The following is a 20,550-nucleotide window of genomic DNA, read 5'->3' as shown; positions in this document are numbered from 1 at the left end:
GTTTAAAATCTTCATAATGTTTAAAAACACTTGAAAACACACAAATTAAAGATTGTAAGATGGATCACCGAAAGTATGTGCTTAAATGTATAAGTGTTAACGAGAAAGATTATGTATCCGTCGATGCATCAATCGCAAGAGTATATATATATATATATAGCTTAAATAATTGAGGTATTATTAACCCACATCATATTTATCATTTAATATATCCGATTAACATTTATTTTGAATATTTTATATCTAAAACTCAAGTTCGTCGGAAATTCATCGGAAATTTGTGACGAATATCCTACGAATGTTATGCAATCCGTCGGAAATTTCCTAGGAATAGATTCGTCGGAAAAATTTGATGAATTTCCTACGGAATTTTTTTCATTTCGTCGGAAATTCGTCAGAAAATTTCTGATGAATTTCCGACAAAGCATAAACCCCAAATCTATACCCTAAATCGTTTAATCTTTCTCGGGGTTCGTCGGTATTTCGTCGATTATTTATGACGAATGGAATTTCGTTGGAAGTTCCTAGGATGTTTCCGACGAAATACCGACGAATGGTAAATTTTCATATTTCTCGTAAATCCGTCAGAATTTCGTCAGAAATGTCCGACGAATATTTCTTCTGTCAGAAATTCTGTCAGAAATGATTATGTTTTTTTGTAGTAATTAGTGTTATACTAGTGTAAGCAATTTAAATCATTTCCAAAATCAACATAATCAATAAACTGCATGATTTAGAGTATGACGAGTGAATCTAGTTGTTAGATTATGAATCTAAGAGATTAGACTGCATGCAATCTTAATAAGTCGATGCGATATGTATGCTTATATCTACTTTTGTGTACGTAATAACCTACTGTTGTGCTTTATATTCATTATTTCTTGAAAAGTTCCTCAATCGTGAAATTTTTTTCCCAAACTAGAAATTAAACATGTAAGAAATTGTATCATCGATATATCACAAAAAACTGAGAAACAAATAATTAATAGTGATAGAATAAAAATATAATTTAATAGTCTTTATTATTTTGTAACGCAATTATATCACTCAAGTGACAAACGACTATTTTTGAAAAGCAATAATAGTATTTTTTTTCTAAATAATTATAAAGCGAATGTTCTGGTGTATTCTAGCTAGCTATAACATGAAATATAAATGTTTTTAGTCAATACTTTAATAATCTTTTGCCGTTATATATATATACGAATATCAAATTCAAATTCGACTGTGTGAATCTATGATGACATATGAACCATGGTTTGATTTCCTGTAAAAGTGATGTCTTCGAAAAGAAAATAATAAGTATAAGGAAGCGGCCAATTAATTCTTATATAAAAATGCTAAGGATGATGTTGATAAAGATTTCTGAACTTTTCTTTCTCAAGGTACCATGCTACGAGCACTTCTTAAATTATAGGTTAAAAATCCAGTAATATCATTATTCCATTCATTACACAAGCACTATAAATCAATATATGTAATTTAGAATCAATGATTATATAAAACATCTTACGAAATGCTATAAAAAATAGCGGAGCATGATTGGGCTTTAATCATTGCTCTATGCATGCTTTGTTCTTAGGCCTCATGCCCTACATCATTATTTTCACTAGATCTTTTCTCCGCGCTACGCGCGGATAATATATTTAAATTTGTTGCATTTATCATTTTTATTTGTATGTGAATTTTTGTATGTTAAATTATATTTATCTAATTTTTAATTTTTTTTATTTTATATTTTTAGTTTGAAGTAAGTATTCTATTATATGTAACACAATTAGCTAATAAATATGAAGAATCAAGTCCGAGATTTTAGAGTTATGTAAAAAAATATAATTATGTATAGAACATATATTAACTTAGTTTAAAAGATCGGAATCTCATCTTGAATAAATTCACGAATAAAAAAGTACTCCAATAGCCTACTTAAAATATAAAAACCCTTTTAGAAAAATAAGCGTACTTAATAATATTTTTTTACGTATAATAGTTGAAAACTGACAATTGAATATCAATCTAGAATAATATTTTAATATATCTAAAGGTAAAATATTAATTGTAATAAACAATTTTTGAATTTTGTAATATTACATGAAATAGAAGTCTTTAAAATCTAAAATCTATTTTATTAACATAATATATTTTTATTCATTTATTATTTTGACGTTACAAAATATTGCTTTAGCTTTATTTGTATATTAATTTTTTAATAATTTAGTTTTTTTTTTTATTAATTTAAAATTACCAAGAATATAATATATTTAAAATTATTTATTCAAATATATCCAAGTATGATGTATCACTTTTACGTGTGTTTGCGTTGAGCATATTTAATTTGTAGTTTGTATATTTAATAACACCTTGTTTTTTTACTCTTTATATTTAATCAATTTTTAATTACGAAATTTCATTCTCTCATATGGATTTTTGTACCCAATATATACACATATATATATTCGAATTGAAAAAATACGATGTTCCGCACTCATAGCCCAGTAAACCACTATTTTCTAAGTTAAACGCGAGTCATGCTCAGTTAATGAATGGAATTAGACTTTTATAGTAAAACCAAAACATAAATTTGGATTAAAGATAGGCCTGAATAATACGGTAAAGTGAATTGGGCCGAACATGACTTTATAACTATTCAGTTTTTTTTTGGTTGATCAATACCCTAGTTCTATGGTTTTTTCCATTTATACTACGAATATTTTGTTAGTTAGTGGTATGTTGGAAATTATTATCTTTACTTTTTAATAACTCTTTCAAAAACTCCTGGGAATAATCATCTGTGATGATCCACTTATGGTCGGTGTTCTTTTTGGAAATGTTGGATTATGTTTTCATTTTGAAAAACGAAAAGAAATTTGAAGATTTGTATATCACTTGGATCATCAATTATACTCTCTTTTGACCAATTGTAAACGCAAAACGGTTTTAATATTCCATGCCCTGGCTTGGACTTTGTAGCTAAGACCAAGTAGGCAAGTAGTAGTTGCTTGCTGACAAAAAAAAAGAAGCTAGACCAAGCATGCAAGCAATATAGCAACCATCAAATTATCCAAACATCTGAGTTCATTATAATAAACACAACAGAACATAGAAACTTATAAAATGTTGATAAAATAAATATTTTAATAAGATAACGAAATGAGACCAAAGGTGCATATATAGTTTCTTCCGCTTTACTCCTCAGTCTTCTCGGCGGCGACTTCACCAGCAGCCACAACTTCCTCTGCCTCAGCCTTCTTCTCCTCCTCCACAACCACCAGAGTTTCAGTCACCTCCTCCTTCTCTTCTGTTTTTGCCTCCTCCACAATGACCGGAGTTTCTGTCTTGTCTTCTTCCTCCTCTACCTTTGGCTCCTCTGGTTTCTTCTCAGTCTCTTCATCTTTTTTCTCTGCCTCTTCCACAACCACTTCCTTGCTCGTTCCTTCGACTGGTGCTTCGGATTGTTCAGTTACGCCGACTGGAGCTGGAGCAGACTCTGTCGCGGCCGCGACTTCTTCCGCCTGTTCGGTAACCACAACGGGTTCCTCCACTTTCTTGGTTGGTACCTCAACGTTTTCTGCTGCAGGAGCAATCACTTGGATCGAAATGTTTTATCGTCGAGATCAACCTACCTTGTAGAAGATATCGAAAGGGGTGATGAGAATGATCACAGCAGAGAGATACAAAACAATCTGGAAAACATCAGAAAAAAAATGTCAAAACTCTATGAAACACAATGAATACAAAATATCTCTAAAAATAAGAGAAGATGCATCTATTACACTGGTTGAGAAGCAGCCAAGGACATGTAGATACAGATACGCAGTCATGCTAGTTAATATTGTCGTCGTCATCCACCTAGCACACTGTGACACCCTCAGATTTTTTAGAAAATCATTGGATAAAGATGGTAGGTAACTAAGGAATTGTAATACCTTCCATATCTCTTTGTGACTATGATGATCTGGTCCTAGATAAAATATTGCTGCGTAATCGACTCCAGTTCGAGAAAACACCCACAGATTAACACCCCAGAGCCAAACCATCATTGTCTGAAAGTAATTGAATATATATTAGAGGAATGAAACACACGTTAAGGGTTTGAGTTTCTGATTTAGACAAAGACTTACAATGAGAAGGAGAGGGTTGTAATATAGAAATGTTTCATAGAAGAACAGTTCTCGTGTGTCTTGTCCCATTTTCATTACAGATTCCCATCCAATCTGCAAATTTTTTAAACATGTTCATATAATGAAAAGAGTTCAAAACTATAGAGGCAAATCAAAAGCTAAATCATAATCTCCAACCTTTCCACAAATATAAAGACCACCAACATACAAAGCAACCTGAAGAATCAAAGATTTAAATCTCAAATCAGTTCATTATATTAATCAAATCTCTACAGAAAGTCCAAGAATTTGAGTGAAAGAAGAAAAAACCTTGAGGCTGCTAAGGACTAAAAGGGCTTCGCAATTTGGCAATAGTACCTAGCCATGAGTTTCAATGATTATCAAACGCGCCGCCTCCATTAAAGCTAGACATAACAGAAGCTTTCTGGTAGTCACCAACTCTCTTCTCGAAGAAGTTTGTTTTCCCCTGAAGCAGAATCAACTCCATCCAATCAAACGGATTCGCCACACCGTACACCTTCCCATACCCAAGCGCACCCAAAAGCCTATCCACCACGAACTCGATATACTGACTCATCAGCTCACGGGTCATCCACACCAACGCACACGGAAGCGCGTCGCACACAAACTCCCTCTCGATCTCGACCGCGTCGCAGACGGTCGACTTCACGTGCTCCTCCGTGAGCTTCGTCCTCATGAGGGTATAGATCAGGCACGTGAAGTCGCAGTGCAAGCCTTCGTCTCATGAGTATACTTCCAGATTTGCGCAAGAGAAGATTATTCACATGCACAAAAAAGACACCTCCAAACATAGATTCCAAAAGCAAATGGCCCGTGGGGTTTACGATTAATTGTAAATGCATGAAACGAAGACGACGGAGAAGACGAAGAGAAAGGTCCGAGATTCGATTTTGGAAAAATAAGGGTTTGTCATCGTGTATCTAACGTGGCAGAGAACTGTTTTCCTATTGGTCGATTTTTTTTGTCGACGTGGACATGCTCTCTGCTCACTATATATTGCTTTTAGTATAGTATAGATGTTACATTTTCTTGGTAAAAGCATATCTTATAGTGATGGCAAAAGAAAGAAAATAGTACAACATATTTCGAGAACATTAAATTCCATTTTCATATGAATAGTAGAAAATGAGAAAATGAGGAAAATGTTTTTTAACACCTGAGGGAAAATGTTTAAACTTTTTTTTCCCCTACAAATGCTTCCATTTAGTTAGTTCGATTTAATATGTGCATATTTATACATGTAGATATCATATGAGAAAAAGTGAGTTAGTGCCAGCCACTGGAATTGTATTTCCAAACATCAACAAATATAAAGCAAACTAAATCTTGATCCGCGTAACTGCGTAGATGTTATTTTAAATTTTATATGTATGAATATATTTATTTTAGATCATTAGTATATATTTTAATTTTAATCATATATTTAAATATTTATATAACTATTTCAAATATAATAATTTTTAGTTTATATGTTGTAGATAATTAGTTGTTTAAAACCATCACATATATTTATTGTTTCTTATTATATATTTATCTTATTGTATTTGTATTTAATTATTAAATAAATTAATATGTGCATGAAAAACATATTTGGAAATTATTGATATTTAATTTCTGTTAAACTTTTACCCGCCCTTTAAAACTGGATTTCATTTTAATAATATTTTTACGTTTATTCATTTTACATAATATAATATTGTATATACAACTTCAAAAATATGTTAATTTTTATACATGTATTGTAGTCTGTCATCATATTATATTTTTAAATAAATCTTTTATATTTTTGAAAATGAAATTTATAAATCTATCAGTTTAATATAATTTTATCATATGTAGTTCAATATAATTATTTTATTTTAACATGATTGATTATGATTACAAAATAAATAAAATTATGATCAAATTTTTATTTTAAATTTTATAAACAATATTAATGCATAATAATATTATATTGATAATTACGAAATTAGTGAAAATATTTACATAAAATTTTTGAAAATTAATATATTGTTAAAATATTTTGATGAACATAATAATTTTCATGTAATATGATTAATTGTGATTATATAATTGATAAAAATATGATAGATATTTATTTTTCATTTTTAAACAATAACTGAATATATTAGTGCATAATAATATTTCAAAAGTAATCACGAAATTAGTGAAAATATTTACATATAATTTTTGAATTTTAAGATCTTGTTAAAATCTTCTTAAACAGATTTCTTCGAATTTTTTAATATTTTTTTTTATTTTAAAGGAAAAGATATTATGATTAAAGTAATTCAAATATTTTATATATTATTAGTTTTATTAAATATATTTAATAAAAAATATTTTGGATAATCTAAGTTAAAAATTATACATGAAATGAGATTGTGACTTCTATTTTAATACAATAGATTGATGCAAATAAAGCCCGAGTTTTAGGGTGATTATTTTATTGATATGATTTGAATTAATTTTATATGATGCTAAATAATTTGATTATGAAAAAAATAAGAAATAGAATATCACAGATGTTAAAAAAGACGAAGTATAATACTATTAAACTAAAAAAAAATAAAATGTGAAAAATGATTGGACGTGTCAAGTGGCCGTGGGGCTACACTTGGAGTGACGCACGCGCACCATTCGCTTCCTTCCAAACGCACCGATTGGATATTACATTAACAAATTGGCCCACTTCTGCTCCTTCCGTCCACCACTGCCTCCTATTTTCCTCTTTCACTTCATGTCTGTATAAGGATTATATTCTCTCACGCTTTATACTTGATAAAAGTTTATAGTTTGTCGAAAAAAATAATTGGTAAAAAAAGAAGCAAAATTCTGCAACCTTACTTTATTGACTTCAAATCACTATTATTTAAAATTTATTAAGATCATCAAGAACTTAGAACAAGAAGAGCTTATTTTTTAAATTACATGATTTACCTTAAAATTTTAGGTTTAAAAACACAAGCGCTTTTAACCAAGTGGTCTTGGCCTAGTGGTAAAGGGGTTCCAATTGGAGCTTCCGTCCGGGGTTCGATTCCCCTTGGCCACCCATAGATGCCTTAAGTGGCAAGAAAACCCGGATTTCTGTGGGCTTCTTGGTGATTAGTCATTGGGCCTAGAAAGCCTTTGGGATCACACCAAGGTTATCAAAAAAAAAAAAAAAAAAAAAAACACAAACGCTTTGTTAGCACAAAACACACACATAAAATGAAGAATTCTTCATGAATTGAAAAGCTAAATGCATACCAAATTCTATCATTTCCAATTATATAAACCGTGATGATCTTGTGGTTGGTTTTAAAGGCACAAATAGTCACGAGATTAAATCAATTTACAAATAAGATAAATCTTTTCGCTTTATATTTTTTGAAAGAATACTAAATTTATTGCAATAAAAAAATCTTTCCGCATTACTAGAAATGTGCACTAGATTAAAGAAAGATATAAAGCATACACTATACTAATAATATTTTTAAAAGGTCGCCACTCTCAATGAGCACCACCTTCCTATACATATATGCCACTAAACTTCCTCTTCTCCTTCACACCAAAAACAAACTCAATACTCTTCTTTTCTTTAATTTCCCTCTCGACTCTCACTAAGTTAACTCACAAAAGAGGAGAGAAACAAGCATGAGAACGATGGTCGATTTAGGAAAGCATCATCATCACATGCAACTCATAACCACTCCGACCACCGTGGACTGCGCTCGTGAATTACGTCACCGACGAACTCTCCGCTCACTCATCGAATGCATTCTCCCATACTGTTGCACTTACCAACAACCTTCTCCTTCGTACCAAAACGACACTGTTTCGGTCTCTTCCTCTTCCTCCTCAGACCACTCCTCCTCATCCTCCTCTTCTTCATCATCTTCTTCCCGTAGTAACAGCGTCGTAAGTGGTACTTTCTTTGGGCACCGTCGTGGAAGAGTCAGTTTCTGCCTTCAAGACACCACGGTGGGATCTCCTCCGCTTCTCCTCCTCGAACTAGCTGTTCCCACGGCGACGTTAGCCAAGGAGATGGATCAAGCAGGTGTTCTACGCATAGCCCTCGAGTGTGACCGTCGTCAAAGCAGCAACAGTGTCCCTTCGTCGATCTTTGATGTTCCGGTGTGGTCGATGTATTGCAACGGAAGGAAAATGGGGTCTGCTGTGAGGAGGAAGGTGACGGAGAATGACGCTGTTTTCTTGAGGATGATGCAGTCTGTTTCAGTCGGAGCTGGAGTTGTGCCGGTGGATAAAGAGGAGCAGACGCTGTACTTGAGAGCGAGGTTCGAACGAGTCACTGGGTCGAGTGACTCGGAATCGTTTCATATGATGAATCCTGGAGGTGGTTATGGACAGGACCTTAGTATATTTCTTTTGAGATCGTGAAAATATTCATGAGTATGTTGTAGTTACAAATTAATAAGATTATTGCCATTTTCGTGTTTCATTTTTTAGTCGTGTACTGTACATTGTAAAGTAAAACTACCAAAAGAGTAATATGTACATATTTTTCATCAAGTAATATCTAATACATATATGTGCAATTCATAGTGGTTATTATTTTCTTTTGCTCTAAAAGGTTCAGATATAATAGGTGTCGCCCTTAAACGTCCCTTTATCTCATCTACGATCCTCAAATCACTAGCTAAAATTTAAACCTCTTAAAATCAACTAAAGGCAGCTATCATTCTTACGATATGCCGGATACAAGTGTTGTAGTTTCATTCTTTTGGTTAAGGCTACCAACTCCACTCACCAAATAACGGTTTACAATTTTGTTGAGACTAGAGACATAGCTAGTTAGCTACTACCCCAAAAACTGAATTGCTTTGATGTTGGAGACCTTAATGAGTACTAGTCTAAAGATCATCTAAACTGCAAATAAGGTAATGATGATTGAACAATAATTATAAGATTTGGGGTGTATTTGTTGGTAGGTTAACTTTGAAAGGGAGTGAGGCTAGACGTTTATCGCATCTAGTAATTTGTACCATTTTTGTTAACCAAAAAATTTACAAACTAGACTGTAGAAAAGACTACGACAACCCTATTTTTAATACCAATATGGTTGAATTACTTGCGTTCAATTGGCTACATTTTATCATCATGAATATGTAATCGTTGAAAATTTCCCAAGGGACCACACCGTAGGCATGTCAATTGAACGTATGGTGCGTCATGAACTTCATGCTAAAGCAATGTGCGATTGGGACCAAACAGAGAACCACATGATCGAGTATCTTTGTTTTAGTTACGGTGAAGTGCCACTGTCGGACCTCGTTTCTCTTTTGCTTTTGTTTTTCTGTTTGTTTCTTGTCTCTTTGATCGCACCGAGCTTCATTTCGACGTCACTAATTCCCTTTTTATTATGTAAAAAAAAAACTTTTTGTCAATTGAATCTCTGGTTGGATACAATAGTATAATATTGGCTTATTACTATAATATATACGCACGCTCTAGCTCGTCTAATTTATAATATACATTGTATTGTTCAGAGAATGTAGACAAGGACTTTATCAGTTGTAGTATGTACAATAAACAAAGAACATCAGTATACAATCATGGAATTATCCTCCCACAGAAAACCGATTAAAAAGAAAGTTATTTCACATGATACGTCAGAAAAAGAAAAACAATAGTCACTTCTGTTGATCGATATCTTGAGATACATTCATTGTACACAAATACTGATTAAATAATTCGACATAACTAATATTATTGATAGCAAGAAAAACAAATAAACACACTATAATTAATACTTATATAGAAGCCGACGTCCCAGAAAATGACAAAGAGGCATGCAAAATCGTGATATCCAGCAAGGTATGTTAGACTCTTATAGTCTTATTCTCTTATTGATATGTTCTTTTGTCCCCTCTTTTGTGTGAGTTAGTACTATTTGTATGATTGTTCATGTTCTCCATTATAGATTCTCAAAATCCTTAAAGCTTTTATTTTTGTAATATGTAATGATTAAATAATGACAAAAGAAGAGAATGAATAAAATTAAGGAAGGATAGGTGAGTGAGAAGGTATGAAAAATGGGAGATGCACACGAGGGTACAATATAAACCTAACATATAAACATAGTTGGCTCCACAACGCATCTCCTTTAGTCTATTTTCACGTGTATTCTCGTCCCCAATTGATTCCTTTTCTCATTATTAAATTAAAATTTTATGATATATATTTATATGCATGTATGTATTAGTGCAATTGATATCATCCAGATCTAACCGGATAGAATACATGTAGCTAACAAGAAAAAATCGTTTGATATACGTTTCCATACGACATTTATGATTACGTTTTTCATGTGTATAAAAGCATCAATATTTGGATGTCAACCAAGTGAGTGAGCACAGTATTATGTTTTGTCCAATTTATTGTTAGGTGGATTTTCACTTGATAACAGTTTATTATCTATTAGATTCGGGGTAATTATGAATTTCCAACTTAGAACCGATTGGTGATTAGTGTATTGGCTCTAAACTTTTATATATTACTTAAAGTCCATTTGAATTCCCAATGTGAGATACTTATCCCTAATACTCTTCTTCGAGATGATGACTTTTATCCACCGGAAATTTCGGAACTTTAAGTCAATTATACTCGATCGAACGAGTTTAATACGACCTTTATATCTGGTTGGAAGCGTTAAGCATGACCTTTCTACCCGGTCGAAATGTTTATATTAATTAGGAGTTTAGGATTTAGGATCTGAGCTCTGATACCATGTTAAATTCGAGTTTAATTATGAGCTTCCAACTTAAAATCAATTGGTGATTAGTGAATTGATCCTAACCCTTTATATATTATTTAAAGCCTCTTTGAATTTTCGATGTGAGATACCTATCCCTAATATTATCTCTGCAGAATCCCGATAACAAAACGAAAACTTAAAATGGAAACTTGGCAGATATTCAGTTCATTTATATGACTTTCACATTACTACATTCACTCTCAATGGCATCTAGAGATCTTCCTTCATCTTCACATATCTTAATTATAGCCTATGGTCTTGTATAATGAGAATTTACTTTTTTTTTTTATCGAGACAGTATAAGACAGGAGGTAAGTACATATGATCCCAGCACATATGATCTCCAAACATCACATTCATATATAATTAAAACAATTACTAGATTTTGATTCTCGCAACCGCGCATGTGCTTTTTCAAATTTAATTGAGAAAATTGTAAGTTATGTCAGCTGCGTATTTAGGTTTTGGAGGTGAAACAATCAAATTGATATGTTTGATAAGTAACTTGTAAGTTGATAATTCTATACAAAGCGAAAAATCTCTAGTGTTTTTGTTTGTAGAACATATTCACTTTGTTTTTAATGACGTTTTAGAGAATTCTTTTCACTCCAAATTAGATGATATTTTCAATTTTCAATGAAAATTTATTTATTTTTTATTTTATATAATTTTATATTCTCCAGTTAGTTTTTTTATTGATTGAATTATGATTAGGTGAATTTGAAAATTATTGTTTTTCTTTAATTGGTGTGAAACAATCTAAATATCAAGTGAAAAATTGAAAATAATGTCATTTAGTTGATTATATATATTATTACATCTATATTTGTATATACATTTGTTTCACAGACAAAAATATGCTATATGTTTTTCTATTATATAGATTACAATTTATTTTATATATCAAATTATTTTTCAATTTAGATTTAACGTTTGAACAACATTCTAGAGAGAGCTTGACGACGTTTTAGCATAGCGTTGTAAACTCTAGATATTATTTCAGCTGATAATTGATTAGTTTTAACACTAATATAAAGGTATAAAAACATGGTATTCATTACTTTTTTAATCATCAAAGTATTTAATAAAATCTATTTTTTATGTAATTTTAATATAATTTTGACTATTTATTTTCAAGTATTTATAGTTTTTGTAAACTATACTAAAAATGAGATATAAGTGATTTTTAAGATTTTACGATTTCGTAATTGTGTGGTTAGTTCAATTTTAAAAAGTAAAATATTTTTAGAAATTTTTAGATCTTTTTGTTATAAATGTTATGTAAATAATATTTTTGTGATTTACAAATATACTATTGGTAAAATAAATAAATTTTAAAACCACGATATAAAATACGTCTAATAGATTATAAATATTAAATATATTTTAAATTTTGTTATATGATTATAAACAATTATATTATATGTTTTAGAATGGTATTAATTTGATAAAGATTGTTAATTATATTAAAGAACAATCATATGTTATTATCTTGTGATACATTTTTGTAATCATCAAAGTATTATATGATTATAAAAAATTATGTTATATGTTTTAGAATGGTATTAATTTGATAAAGATAGCTAGTTATATTAAAGAACAATCATATGTTGTGATACTTTTTTGTAATCATCAAAGTAATAGCAATAATCATATGTTATGGCTGCATAATATAATGCTAAAAATAGTATACACGATCATATGTATATATAATCATATATTATGATTGCATAACGTATGATTTTTTTTAATGACATGACCTAAAAAATAGTTAATGGTCTAAAAAATAATTAATAATGTTGTTAATAATTATTAGATTAAAGGGTTAAAATATTTTTTTTATAAATCAGTTGGTATATTTAATTATATTTAATTGATTGATACAGATTTTTGAATTTAGCATATATTAATAGTGAAATTTTTTGAGACTCTCCTTAAAAATAGTATATTGTTGATTTTGTTAAGATATTAATAATATATATTTGTGATTATAATTATTATAAAAATGAATAATATGATAATTAAATGTGATGATTTTCTAAGAAATGATTTAAAATGAAATATCACATATGAAAGAAGTCATAACTTATGTTTTAATAGATAAGATATATAGAGATGAGATTTCATGTGCTTTTCAAAGATCCAATAATTTCTCCTACTAACAATAATCAAATTACATAATGTTTACCGCTATATATGCAAAATGGCTTAGATTTGAAAATATTATATGAACACAAAATGAAAATTACCTCTCACAATCTTTTGTCTGACTTGAGAGTGTCTAGGTGACGCAGTCTCTGGGAAAGTAATAGTTGAATTTCTCATCTCCAAGCTTAAAGCATGATTAATGAGGGAGTTTTAGGGTGAAGTTCTTAGCAGAATATAAGAAACCGTCTTTTAACTTTTGAATAAAAAGCGCTAAAAAGCGGCTCCTAAATCAGATATTTAAGAGCTGATTTTTAGCTATTTTAGTTAAAAGTAAAAAGACGGTTTCTTATATTCCGTTAAGAATCCCACTCTAAGAGCATCATTATCCAGGGTATCTTAGGACTACTATTTTAAAAAACAGTTTCTTAACTTTTTAATTAAAAATTAAGAAACAGTTTCTTATATTTTCTTACGAACCACGATCTAAGAAACCCTGGATAATGATGCTCTAAAAACCCCCATTAATTATGCTCGCTTCTACATGAGGGCTTTCTAGTTCTTACATATGTCCGACTAATATCATTATAGGCCCACAAATATTTTTAAACTCTATTATTATTATTATTATTAATTTTTAAAATTTTCATGATTATTAAAATTATTTTTAAAACAAAGTGTTGATTTACATGTTTTTATTAATATATTTTATATTATCACATTTATAACACTATCTAAATTTAAATCTAATTCATGAATATTAATAGAAACAAAAAAAACAAGAAAATGGAGTGGGTCCAGGCGGTCGCACTGACCGCCCATAACCGGCGCTGTTCCTACATAAATTGCATTTCATGAGTTTTCAGAGTTGCAATTACACTGCTGCTATCCAGGAATTCAGAGCAATATATGTAAGAGAGAGACTATGAGTCAACTAGTTTGCTACGGCTACGTAATAGTATTCCCAACACAGTCAGTAGTATACTAGTATCTTATCATCTCTCATATACCATCACGTCCTATTTACATCTACGTATTAGAGTATGCATAGTTGGTTTATGGTTTGGTTAGTTAGAACCGGTATAAACCGGATAGCTTATGTTGTATATAAACATTTTGTACATGTCATTTACAATTAACAGAAACATTATTCATTTTCTTATCTTGAGTTCATCTTCTTCTCTCTCAAGAGAGTGTGAGCTCTGATCGTTTCTGTTCAACTTCAGTTCCTCTAATACTACGATAAATGATTTTTGAATCTCAATCACATTACGAACATGGAGCTGTGTCTCACAATGTGTGAAACAATGTCATGTTCAGTCAGTTATGTTTGATGTAAGAAAATACTAGTAATACGTACATAATGTGTGTAGTTGATAGAGAGGATAATTAAGGAGGAAGGAGATGGATGTACCTGAGGCCCAAATGTAGAATGAGATGCTTCATCAGATTTTGGTCATGTGGATGCATCACGGTCTTAACAGTTTCCGTTTATTTTGTGAAGTTCGGCTCTTACTAAAGGATCACTATCACTGGCTATCTTGTTCTTCTATACGACCAGAAAGTTATAGTCTTGTTAATCAGTCTTTCCTTCTGGTTTCTCTAATGAATATTTGAACAAATATGCACTATATTTTAAGCAAAAAAACAAAACAAATATGCACTATATTCTCCAAGAAGCAAATGACAAAGATCTCTCTTGGCCAAAGTTTTTAACCCCGTGGCCCTTGCACGAAGATCTCTCTTGGCAGTGGGAATTTGAAGAACCTGAGTCCAATTAAGTTCTAGAAGGCTAAGAAAGTATTCTTAAGGTTTCTTTTCAGTGGCTGAATTAAATGTTCACTATGTAACCAACACTACAACTTGTAGACATGATATGAGTGATCTTGATGAAGTTGCCTTTCTTCCTAGTTCCTATGTCACTAACCTGTTGCAGCTGTCACTTGGGATTTGATGAGGTGACCTTTCGTCCTAAAACATTCAGCAACAAAAGAGTACACCGAGGTATATATCTTTCTTCCCAAGCTCTTTCGCCGCTTGTCATACATATACATATATATCTGATTGTGTTACAACGTTTCCACACCGTATGCTGTTGAAGAATAGATACATAAGGAGGTGAGTCTGCTTTTTTTTATCACAGAAGTGGCATTGATTGAAAGAGAAAGTATGAATTATGAAAGGATAACAATATGCTACATAACATGTTACCTGCATTTGAGAGTCTTGCTATTTCAGCTTTAACATTGCTAATAAATTTGTCTTTGTTCGTGACATATAGGTTGAACGTACTTGAGGCGGTCCTTAAGAATCTGTGCAAGCTTCTCTTCTCTTTCTTTTCTTCTCAACAACCTGAAACCAAAAGCAATCTAACATGGTTAGCAAATAAGAATAAAAGGGTGAATATGTACTCTATGTCCAAGTGACATGTCAAGCACAATTCTTTTATCCCTTCTAATAATCTAAACAACTGTCTCTCATGAACAGATTTTTAACCTTCTCAACAGAGTGTGAAAAGAGTTAACAAAATTTAGAAATGTTTCTCATGTTTCATGGTTGATGTATGTCAGTAAGGGAAGGTAATTAAAGGATTTTCATTAAGCAGGACATATTGATAGATGATAAGTTCACCCTCATTTTTTCTATGATCATTTTAGTATCAATCTGATCCCTTTCAGAGAGGATATCAAGTGAAAAGAAACGGCAACGGATTACCCTTATATATACTTTTCAAATTACGTTTGTATGATCACATGTTTTAGACATTCATATATCTGAAGAGTCCAGGTTCACATTAATTATTTTGAATTTACGTTATGAAGAATTGCAAACTGTAGTACTCTTTGTATTTTGCGCTTTAACCACATTGATTATCTAAAAGAAAATGGGTTTTTAGTAATTAAACCCCTCAACTAAAGATGAATCGTAAAATAAACCCTCAACTAAAAATCTTGTGAAATAAACACTCAACTTCAATTCCGTTAACATATGTTACCCTCCCTCTAAAAAACCGTGACGGAGGGTGACATACGTTAACGGTTTGTAAGTTGAGGGTTTATAATGTTGAAAACTTAGTTGAGGGGTTTTTTTACGATTGAAAAATAGTTGAGGGGTTTTTTCACTAAAAGTCTTTAAAATTTTAAAATCTTTATTATCATTTATATATTGTTTTAGATTGATTTATAAGTCTTTAAAACTAATTTATAAATTTTAATACATTACTTTATAACCGATTTATAAAACTTCATAAACATTTTAATACTTTTACATATGATTAATACGGTTTCACAATTATTTTATAAGTTTTTATAGATTCTGCTACTTTTTAGGATAAAATAATCTAACGTTATTCGTGATACTAGATAAACATATATTGCAATACAATAATAATATATCAAATATATTTCTATTGATCAAGAAAACAAATAAAAATATAATGTATTGGAATAAAAATAATCATACATTATTTTTTGGGATAGTGGGAAAATATGAGCCAGATGACGGAAATCATGAAAATAAGAAAAAGTGTGTACTAACTCTAAATAGAAAGATTGACTTCGTGGATGAATTATCCTCCACAATTTTTAAGATTTAATATAACTTAGAAAAATTAAATTATTTGATAGTTGTTGACAATGACAATACAAACACACAAATTTCTTATATCACTATTGCCAAATATCAAATAATTTAATATTTTGAAGTTATATTAAGCTGTAAGTAGTGTTTAAAATTATTAATTTAGGATGTATAAATTAATTTTATAATAAAGTTATGTATTAAAATTTATAAATTAGTTTTAAAGGCTTATAAATCAAACTAAAACAATATATAAATGATAATAAAGATTTTAAAATAATTAATGACTTTTAGTGAAAAAACTCCTCAACTATTTTTGAATCGTAAAAAAAACCCTCAACTAAATTTTTAACATTATAAACCCCCAACTTATAAACTGTTAACGTATGTCACCCTCCGTCACGGTTTTTTAGACGGAGGGTAACATATGTTAACGGAATTAAAGTTGAGGGTTTATTTCACATAATTTTTAGTTGGGAGTTTTATTTATGATTCATCTTTAGTTGAGCGGTTTAATTACTAAAAACCCAAAGAAAATTTATAAACATGAAGTCCATGAAAAGAAACGGCAACGGATTTTTGGGGGTTTGGCCGAAGCTCGCGTTTTGTCACGTAGTACTTGTCGTTTTAGCATATGCATAAAGCTAAACACAAATACGACGAGACGTGTGAACAAAAGGCTGTGCCGTCCGTATGGTTCTAATACAAATTAGAAAAGCTGGACCATGCTCGTCTCATTTGTTTATACCGATTTGCTCTATTCATTTTCTTGAAACACTGCGAATTAAAATTAGTGAATTTAATTATCTTACATAAGGAACACATCTCAAGCAAAGACAAATCTCTTAAGGTTAAGTTTGTTGTTTTGTTTGTTTTTGAACAGAATTTTGGATTTTGGAACAGTTATGTTTGGAGTTTATTCGTTTTGATCAATACTTCTGTTTAACTATTTTTACATATGTTAATGCGACTAAGATGATGATCGCATGCAAGAAATTTCAAGAAATAAGGAGGAACGAAAGGCATTTAATATTTCAAATTATCTTAACAAAATATAATATTGTCATTGATGGCTCCTATGACCTAAGATATGCGTTTAATTAATTGCCTCCAGCCCATGAAGTTGTGTCGAGAGTCCACAAGTAAATTGGCTACATTTCCTTCTGTTTTGGTTTGATAAAAGAGAGAAAAGTTTCTAATAACAAAAAAAAATTGTAGAAGATAATTATAAAATCAAAGGGAAATTAGGGATCATCAGAAACATGTTGGGGTTAAATCACAGGCTTAATGATTTAAGAATCACAATTACCATCATTATCTAGTTATATAATTCTCTCTTTATTGCTTTTACTCTTTGTTATTTATATGCCTCTTTATAGTTGTAAGTTTTTTTTTGATGGTTCACACTCTTTTGTCAGATTTCTATCGGTACAGCATTATTTCCCGTGATAAAAATGATGGCACCTTTATTTCTTAAACCATTTACTATAGTTGCTTATTTGCTTACAGAGAAACCTCTCTTTCTATAGATCAGCTGTCTTCCAATCTTATTCTTGAACTAATAAACCATGAGATTTATACCTCTCTTCTATAAATTTACTTCTTCCAATCTTATTCTTGAACTAATAAACCATGAGCAGTGTTAGTTTGGTTCAAACAAGAGATTAATCAATCTGATCTAGATATGTAAGAATACTGTTTTATATTAATTTCTTGAAGCATACAAGATAGAAGAAAAGTGTAAGAGTCTAGTTAAACAAATCCAAGAAAGAAAAGTAGTTATAGACTTAAACTAGTCAAAATGTTTTTTTTATATGCAAACTTGTACCTGGTACTCATAATTCAAACTCAAATAATTTCATTTTCATTGTTAATTCAGTATAGTTATGGAAAAATTTAACAAATAAAAAAACACTCCTCAAAATTCTCAATCTTCTCCATTTATTCAACACAGACACATAAAAGTAAAACAGACAGACACTCACTCCACACTTTTCAAAATACTCTTCTCTTTCTTTCATCTCTTCTCCCTAAGCTCCATAGGCACACTAACCTCTCTTTTGACCTACTGCGAGTGAGAGAGAAGCATGCAAATATAAAAAGGAAGGCATCATTGAAGCTCTTTACCTCTTTATTTCACAATCTCTTAACCTAGGCTTCTCCCCATTTCAAGCAAAAAAATGGTTTCATATCAGAAACATCTCTCTTCCTCCTCCTTAATGCTGGTCTTCTTCTTCTGCTTCCTCTCTCTCTTCTCCCGTCCTTCTCTCTCCGCCACGTTTCTCGTGGATGGTGTCTCTGTCTGGAAAACTCCCGTTGTCCATGTCGGCGACTCCGTTAGTAAGTGTATTTTCAAGTACAGTCCTTTTATTTCTCCTATTTTGCTAGATTTTCTCTTAATTAACGGTTTTTTTTTTGCTGTTGGTTCTTATTCCTCCAGTTTTCAGACACAAGTACGGATACGATCTCTACATCTTCAGGACTAAAGATGCATTCAGTGTCTGCAACTTCACTCAAGCCACTCTTCTTACAAAACATAACTCCACCTCCTTCACGGTATGTATATTTCTTTTTCACATTCACATTTCTCTTAATTCGTTACAGATTTTGAAAATAATCTGGTTAATTGCTTGAAAGGGTCTGAAATTAATACGGGTTTCTCTGAAATTACATAAAGTTTTGATATTTACCAGTTGCCCTTTTTCCTCTCTGTTCTTGAGATTGACAAAGAAAGCCTATTCCTCTGTTTTCCTATGTTTCATGTCTGAAACCCTCTTTTCATCATTAATTTAATTGTTTCAGTGGATTAGTATAAAATATAACTTAAATCCAATGCTTTGTTCTGACAAAAAAAAAAAGTTAACTTGATTTTTTTTTTGGAACACACCGTTAAATTGATTAAAGTCATAGTTTTATACACAAAAAGTCATATGTTCAAGGCTCAATGATAATCAAATCTTCCTTTTACATTCTTAAATTTCGAAGTTTCAAACTAAACATGTTAACTTCCACTCTAGTAATCTTTGTATGGTTCCTTAATTCAAACGCAGTGGCACCCATCTAGAACAGGCTCTTACTACTTTTCTTTCAAGAACAACACATCTCATCTCAAGACCTGCCAACTCAACCAGAAGCTCTCAGTCCAAGTCATCCTAGCCAATGCATCTCCACCGTCACAACCACCAACACCAGCTGTCGCTCCTGTTCCTGTCTCGGAAGGAGGAGTGGTCTCATCATCTCCTTCTTACCCATGGCCATTAGGTCCAAGAGAAGGTTCAGCTATCTCTCCGGGACCATCTCCGTCAGAGATCACGTCGGTGTCGGTACCAGGAGACGGAGTTCCGTTCATCAACAGTAATCCGGCTGTGCCACTTCCCACCGGAGATGTCGACTCTACTTCCATTAACCCTTTGCCCACCACTTCCAAAAATTCAGCACGTCAGGTACACTCAGTGCAACAATAATAAACACACATAAATATTATATTTCCTTTCAATACGAATTGAATTTATTTATAGGAATGTTTGATGTTGTGTGTGCAGGTGATGATGATGACAGTAAAGCTGAAGCTAGTTTTGTCTTGTGTAGCCATGTTTCTTCTACTCTAGAGAGAGAAGAAGGTTTTCTATAGCAGTAGCTTTACAAGGGAGGAATGATTACGTTTTCTGATCTTAATTGCTAATTACAACTTAAGGTTAATCTTGTAATCATGCATTCTCCCTTTTGCTCTTATGGTTAGGTGGTCTCTTGTGAGAATCTTAGGGAGATGTGCTATAAATCAATGTTGTTTGTTTCTTTCTAATCTCTTTGTGGTCTCCACTAGCTACTCACTCAAATGTCTCAGATTTCTTTTCAGAATGTATAGCTTGCTTTAGTCGACCTGCACTATACACTGACATTTCCTTTTAGTTTTAATTTTAATTTCGG

At 31.3% G+C, this 20,550-nt stretch overlaps 2 protein-coding genes across 2 annotated transcripts; both read left to right on the top strand.

Annotated features, from left to right (window-relative positions):
• Positions 1–4,166: 4,166 nt before the first annotated feature.
• LOC103829393 (protein MIZU-KUSSEI 1) lies at positions 4,167–8,693 on the top strand. Its single transcript, XM_033275133.1, has one exon. It carries the CDS (start codon positions 7,779–7,781, stop codon positions 8,520–8,522), a length of 744 nt encoding a protein of 247 aa, XP_033131024.1. The 5' UTR covers positions 4,167–7,778; the 3' UTR covers positions 8,523–8,693.
• A 252-nt stretch (positions 8,694–8,945) lies between these two features.
• LOC103829392 (early nodulin-like protein 1) lies at positions 8,946–20,511 on the top strand. The gene is made up of 4 exons (XM_009105060.3): positions 8,946–18,963; positions 19,064–19,179; positions 19,674–20,066; positions 20,166–20,511. Exons 1-4 carry the CDS (start codon positions 18,804–18,806, stop codon positions 20,229–20,231), a joined length of 735 nt encoding a protein of 244 aa, XP_009103308.1. The 5' UTR covers positions 8,946–18,803; the 3' UTR covers positions 20,232–20,511.
• The last annotated feature ends 39 nt before the right edge of the window (positions 20,512–20,550 follow it).

This window comes from Brassica rapa, chromosome A07 (genome assembly GCF_000309985.2).
Source record: "Brassica rapa cultivar Chiifu-401-42 chromosome A07, CAAS_Brap_v3.01, whole genome shotgun sequence".
In the NCBI taxonomy this organism is placed as follows: Eukaryota; Viridiplantae; Streptophyta; class Magnoliopsida; order Brassicales; family Brassicaceae; genus Brassica; species Brassica rapa.
This window is presented reverse-complemented; position numbering and strand designations above follow the sequence as displayed.

Bases quoted from the DNA above. Each gene is read 5' to 3' on its own strand.
- LOC103829392 (XM_009105060.3), top strand. From the start codon at position 18,804: ATGGTTTCATATCAGAAACATCTCTCTTCCTCCTCCTTAATGCTGGTC. The intron at 19,180-19,673 runs GTATGTATATTT...ATTCAAACGCAG, and splicing joins ATAACTCCACCTCCTTCACG to TGGCACCCATCTAGAACAGG. The intron at 20,067-20,165 runs GTACACTCAGTG...TTGTGTGTGCAG, and splicing joins CCAAAAATTCAGCACGTCAG to GTGATGATGATGACAGTAAA.
- LOC103829393 (XM_033275133.1), top strand. From the start codon at position 7,779: ATGAGAACGATGGTCGATTTAGGAAAGCATCATCATCACATGCAACTC.